The sequence below is a fragment of the Triticum aestivum genome, chromosome 2B (assembly GCF_018294505.1).
Source record: "Triticum aestivum cultivar Chinese Spring chromosome 2B, IWGSC CS RefSeq v2.1, whole genome shotgun sequence".
NCBI classification, from domain to species: Eukaryota; Viridiplantae; Streptophyta; class Magnoliopsida; order Poales; family Poaceae; genus Triticum; species Triticum aestivum.
This window is the reverse complement of record NC_057798.1, coordinates 636,946,099-636,952,005: the sequence shown is the minus strand read 5'-3', so window position 1 is coordinate 636,952,005 and position 5,907 is coordinate 636,946,099. Positions and strand designations below refer to the sequence as shown.

General features: G+C 43.1%; 1 protein-coding gene across 1 annotated transcript; it reads left to right on the top strand.

The window, feature by feature from the left end:
* Positions 1-657: 657 nt before the first annotated feature.
* LOC123039341 (uncharacterized) lies at positions 658-1,517 on the top strand. The gene is made up of 3 exons (XM_044462547.1): positions 658-881; positions 963-1,185; positions 1,272-1,517. Exons 1-3 carry the CDS (start codon positions 658-660, stop codon positions 1,515-1,517), a joined length of 693 nt encoding a protein of 230 aa, XP_044318482.1.
* The last annotated feature ends 4,390 nt before the right edge of the window (positions 1,518-5,907 follow it).

The following is a 5,907-nucleotide window of genomic DNA, read 5'->3' as shown; positions in this document are numbered from 1 at the left end:
TCCCGCCGAGTCCACCCCTATTTAGCCCCTCCCTCACCGCCCCAACTCCCGCCACCATTCTCCCTATGTTTGAGCTTTCCTGCCGACGCGCATCGGCACCGACGAGTAGGTACGCGACGCATCTTCATCGGTCAGCGGTCCACGGTGTCGGAGTTCCTTCATCGGCCGGCGTTCATCTTCCACGACCGTCCCCCCTCGTCCTCAAGCTGCAGCCATGGCCTCTATGAGTTCAATTCCCCTTTTTCTCTGTTCCTTCTAGCTAGATCTGAGCTGCAGCTAGGGTTTGATCTAGATGCATGGTTGATTAGTGGTTTGATCTGTGAGCTGATATGACTGGTTGCTATGTTGCGGTTGCAATTTGTGGTAGGGCTAGATGTTCAAGCATGTGGTAGGCTAGATTAGTAGTAGAGTTTGAAGTTGAACCTTGTGCTTGTGTTGAATCATGCTTAGATCTTATTTGTATCTATTGGTTGTCCATTTGTAGCATGTTGTTTGTTGTAGATGTATGTTCCTGCTCATAGATTGTCTGGTATGCTTAGTATGATAGTGATGAAGCATGTGCTTACTATGATAGTGATGAATATGCTCCTGCTTTCATGGATTGTCCGGTATGTTGTGTGCTATGCTCACTGTCAATGCGTGCTACGATTATAGGACATGACCACGCAGACGCAAGATCTTAGTCAGGCCTTTGTCGTGTCCGACAGCCAGTTTGCTTCATTGTTTGTCGAGGACTCGCAGCCTATGTCCGAGATGGCACCTGATTCAGAGGTGTTCGAGTTTGATTCCCTCTATGTGCCTGTAGTGCTCGTTGAGTCAACTCCTGCTGCTGCTGCCGCTGCAATCAAGCTAGCAGAAGCAAAGGCAAAGAATGATGGTAGGTCGAACAACATGAAGTGGCAGCCGTTCATGTCCACGTTCGTGCTGAACAAGATGTGTGAGCTCATCTCTAGTGGAATTAGGACTGACAAGGGTTTCAAGGAGGTGCACTTGAACACCATTGCGAAGCAGGTGTTCGAATTCCGTGGGCAAGAGGTGTCTGCCACCCAGGTATACAACCACCTGAGGAAGTGGAGAAGTCGATGGATCCAAGTGTCCAAGCTGAGAGACCTTAGCGGCGCCTCATGGGATGAGAACACTTGCTCCATAGTTCTGGAGGCAGAGCACTACGCCGGCCATGTCGCGGTTAGCTCACAGCCCTCTTCCTTTTCATACTGTCCACCATTGCCTACTCCCAATCACAACTAACAACACTTGTGTTTCATTCTTAGGACCACCCAAGGGACGCTGAGTTCCTCAACACACCCATCCAGAACTACAACCAGATGCAGCACATCTTCTCCTTCGGGCTGGCAACTGGGAAGCATGCCATGGGCTCGGGTGAGCCTATTGGTTCTCCCATGCCAGAATTCCCTGGGACACCGGACGTCGAGGTCCTTGATGGTCCTGACAAGCCCATTGCGAAGCCCTTCGACAAGCCATTTAACCACGTCCATGATAGGAAGAGGAAGAGATGAGGCCTGATGGAGGAGGAGATCAATGTATTTTGCAGCATGACTGAGGCGGTGAAGGAGGTGGCAACAGCCATCAGGGAGTGCAAGCCCCTCGACGTCCAGCCTGACCTATATGACGCTGTCATGACCCAGGGTGGATTCAGCGACGAGGCTCTCATGACAGCTCTCAGCCACCGCTACGTCTTGAGCTTGCGTTGGTTTTCCTTGAAGAGGAAAGGGTGATGCAGCAATAGTAGCGTAAGTATTTCACTCAGTTTTTGACAACCAAGGTATCAATCCAGTAGGAGGCTCCTCAAAAGTCCGACACACTTACACAAACAAACAAAGAACTCGCAACCAACGCAATAAAGGGGTTGTCAATCCCTTGACGGCCACTTGCGAAAGTGAGATCTGATAGAGATAGTATGAGAAGATAAATATATTTTTGGGATTTTATAATATAGATGCAAAAAATAAAGATGCAAATAAAACTAGATTGGAAGCAAATATGATAAGAGATAGACCCGGGGGCCATAGGTTTCACTAGAGGCTTCTCTCAAGATAGCATAAGTATTACGGTGGGTGAACAAATTACTGTCGAGCAATTGATAGAAAAGCGAATAATTATGAGATTATATAGGCATGATCATGTATATAGGCATCATATCCGCAACAAGTAGACCGACTCCTGCCTGCATCTACTACTATTACTCCACACATCGACCGACTCCTGCCTGCATCTAGAGTATTAAGTTCACAAAGAACAGAGTAACGCATTAAGCAAGATGACATGATGTAGAGGGATAAACTCATGCAATATGATATAAACCCCATCTTTTTATCCTCGATGACAACAATACAATACGTGCCTTGCAACCCTTTCTGTCACTGGGTAAGGACACCGCAAGATTGAACCCAAAGCTAAGCACTTCTCCCATGGCAAGAAAGATCAATATAGTAGGCCAAACCAAATTGATAATTCAAAGAGACTTACAAAGATAACTCAATCATACATAAAAGAATTCAGAGGAGATTCAAATATTTCTCATAGATAAACTTGATCATAAACCCACAATTCATCGGATCTCGACAAACACACCGCAAAAAGAGATTACATCGAATAGATCTCCACAAGAGAGGGGGAGAACATTGTATTGAGATACAAAAAGAGAGAAGAAGCCATCTAGCTAATAACTATGGACCCAAAGGTCTGTGGTTAACTACTCACAGCTCATCGGAAGGGCTATGGTGTTGATGTAGCTCCATGGTCGATTCCCCCTCCGGTAGAGCGCCGGTGAAGGCTCCAAGATGGGATCGCGCGGATATAGAAGGTTACTGCGGTGGAAATTATGTTTCGGGTGCTCCCTAGATGTTTTCGGGGTACGTAGGCTTATATAGGAGGAAGAAGTACGTCGGTGGCCGCCCGAGAGGCCCACGAGACAGGGGGCGCGCCCTGTAGGGGGGGGGGGCACCCTACCCTCTCGTGGCTGCCTCGGTTGCTTCTTGACTTGCACTCCAAGTCCTCTGGATCACGTTCGTTCCAAAAATCACGCTCCCGAAGGTTTCATTCCGTTTGGACTCCTTTGATATTCCTTTTCTTCGAAATACTAAAATAGGCAAAAAAAACAGCAATACGGGCTGGGCCTTCGGTTAGTAGGTTAGGCCCAAAAATGATAATAATGTGTAAAATAAAGCCCATAAACATCCAAAAGGGTAATATAATAGCATGGAACAATCAAAAATTATAGATACGTTGAAGACGTATCAAGCATCCCCAAGCTTAATTCCTGCTCGTCCTCGAGTAGGTAAATGATAAAAACAGAATTTTTGATGTGGAATGCTATCTAGCATAATTCTCAATGTATTTTTCTTTATTGTGGCATGGATGTTTAGATCTAAATGATTCAAAATAAAAGTTCATATTGATAAAATAAATAGTAACACTTCAAGCATACTAATCAAAGTAATCATGTCTTCTCAAAATAACATGGCAAAAGAAAGTTCATCCCTACAAAATCATATAGTTAGGCTATGCTTCATTTTCGTCACACAAAGATGTTCCCAACTTCTATACCCCTGATGACAAGCCAAGCAATTGTTTCATACTTAAATAATCTCAAACTTTTTCAACCTTCACGCAATACATGAGTGTGAGCCATGGATATAGCACTATGGGTGGAATAGAATATGATGATGGGGATTGTGTGGAGAAGACAAAAAAAAGATAAAGTCTCACATTGACGAGGATAATCAACGGGCTATGGAGATGCCCATCAATTGATGTCAACATGAGGAGTAGGGATTGCCATGCAACGGATGCACTAGAGCTATAAATGAATGCTCAACAAAAGAAAACTAGTGGGTGTGCATCCAACTTGCTTGCTCACAAAGACCTAGGGCGTTTGAGGAAGCCCATCGTTGGAATATACAAGCCAAGTTCTATAATGAAAAATTCCCACTAGTATATGAAAGTGACAACATATGAGACTCACTATATGAAAAACACGGTGCTACTTTGAAGCACAATATATGAGACTCACTACATGAAGAACAAGGTGTTACTTTGAAGCACAAGTGTGGAACAAGAGATAGTAACATTGCCCTTTTTATTTATTTTCTTTTTTTCTTTCTTTCTTTTTCTTTTTCTTTTTCTTTTTCTTTTTCTTTTTTCTTTTTTTCTTTTTTGGGCCTTTCTTTTTCTTTTCTTTTTTCTTTTGGCCTTTCTTTTTTTTCTTTTTGGGATGCTCTAATAATGATGATCATCACACTTTAATTGATTACAATATATGAATTACAACTCGAAACTAGAACAAGATATGACTCTATATGAATGCCTCCGGCGGTGTACCAGGATGGTGCAATGAATCTAGAGTGACATGTATGAAAAATAATGCATGGTGACTTTGCTACAAATACAATGTCAACTACATGATCACGCAATGGCAATATGACAAAAGTAAAGTATGTCATGATGATGATGAACGGAACGGTGGAAAGTTGCATGGCAATATATCTCGGAATGACTATGGAAATGCCATAATAGGTAGGTATGGCGGCTGTTTTGAGGAAGATATAAGGAGGTTTATGTGTGATAGAGCGTATCGTATCACGGGGTTTGGATGCACCGGCGAAGTTTGCACCAACTCTCAAGGTGAGAAAGGGCAATTCATGGTACCGAAGAGGCTAGCAATGGTGGAAAGGTAAAAGTGCGTATAATCCATGGACTCAACATTAGTCAAAAGAACTCATATACTTATTGCAAAAATTTAGAAGTCATCAAAAATCAAGCACTACGTGCATGCTCCTAGGGGGATAGATTGGTAGGAGAAGACCATCGCTCATTCCCGACCACCACTCATAAGGATGCACAAGCCAGGTATGATGTCTACTACACAACCTTCTTCTTGTAGACGTTGTTGGGCCTGCAAGTGCACAGGTTTGTAGGACAGTAGCAAATTTCCCTCAAGTGGATGACCTAAGGTTTATCAATCGTGGGAGGCGTAGGATGAAGATGGTCTCTCTCAAGCAACCCTGCAACCAAATAACAAAGAGTCTCTTGTGTCCCCAACACACCCAATACAATGGTAGATTGTATAGGTGCACTAGTTCGGCGAAGAGATGGTGATACAAGTGCAATATGGATGGTAGATAAAGGTATTTGTAATCTGAAATTATAAAAACAGCAAGGTAACTAATGATTAAAGTGATCACAAACGGTATTGCAATGATAGGAAACAAGGCCTAGGGTTCATACTTTCACTAGTGCAAGTTCTCTCAACAATAATAACATAGATAGATCATATAACAATCCCTCAACATGCAACAAAGAGTCACTCCAAAGCCACTAATAGCGGAGAACAAACGAAAAGATTATGGTAGGGTACGAAACCACCTCAAAGTTATTCTTTCGGATCAATCTATTCAAGAGTGTGTACTAGAATAACACCTTAAGATACAAATCAACCAAAACCCTAATGTCACCTAGATACTCCATTGTCACCTCAAGTATCCTTGGGCATGATTATACGATATGCATCACACAATCTCAGATTCATCTATTCAACCAACAGAAAGTACTTCAAAGAGTGACATGTATGAAAAATTATGCACGATGGCTTTGCCACAAATACGATGTCAACTACATGATCATGCAATGACAATATGACAAAAGTAATGCATGTCATAATGATAATGAATGAAATGGTGGAAAGTTGCATGGCAATATATCTCGGAATGGCTATGGAAATGCCATAAATAGGTAGGTATGGTGGCTGTTTTGAGGAAGATATAATGAGGCTTATGTGTGATAGAGCGTATCATATCACGGGGTTTGGATGCACCGGCGAAGTTTGCACCAACTCTCGAGGTGAGAAAGGGCAATGCACGGTACCGAAGAGGCTAGCAACGATGGAAA

Coding starts and splice junctions, on each gene's coding strand:
- LOC123039341 (XM_044462547.1), top strand. CDS start 658: ATGACCACGCAGACGCAAGATCTTAGTCAGGCCTTTGTCGTGTCCGAC. Junction 882..962: donor AAGGCAAAGAATGATGGTAG/GTCGAACAACAT, acceptor TAGTGGAATTAG/GACTGACAAGGGTTTCAAGG. Junction 1,186..1,271: donor ACTACGCCGGCCATGTCGCG/GTTAGCTCACAG, acceptor TTTCATTCTTAG/GACCACCCAAGGGACGCTGA.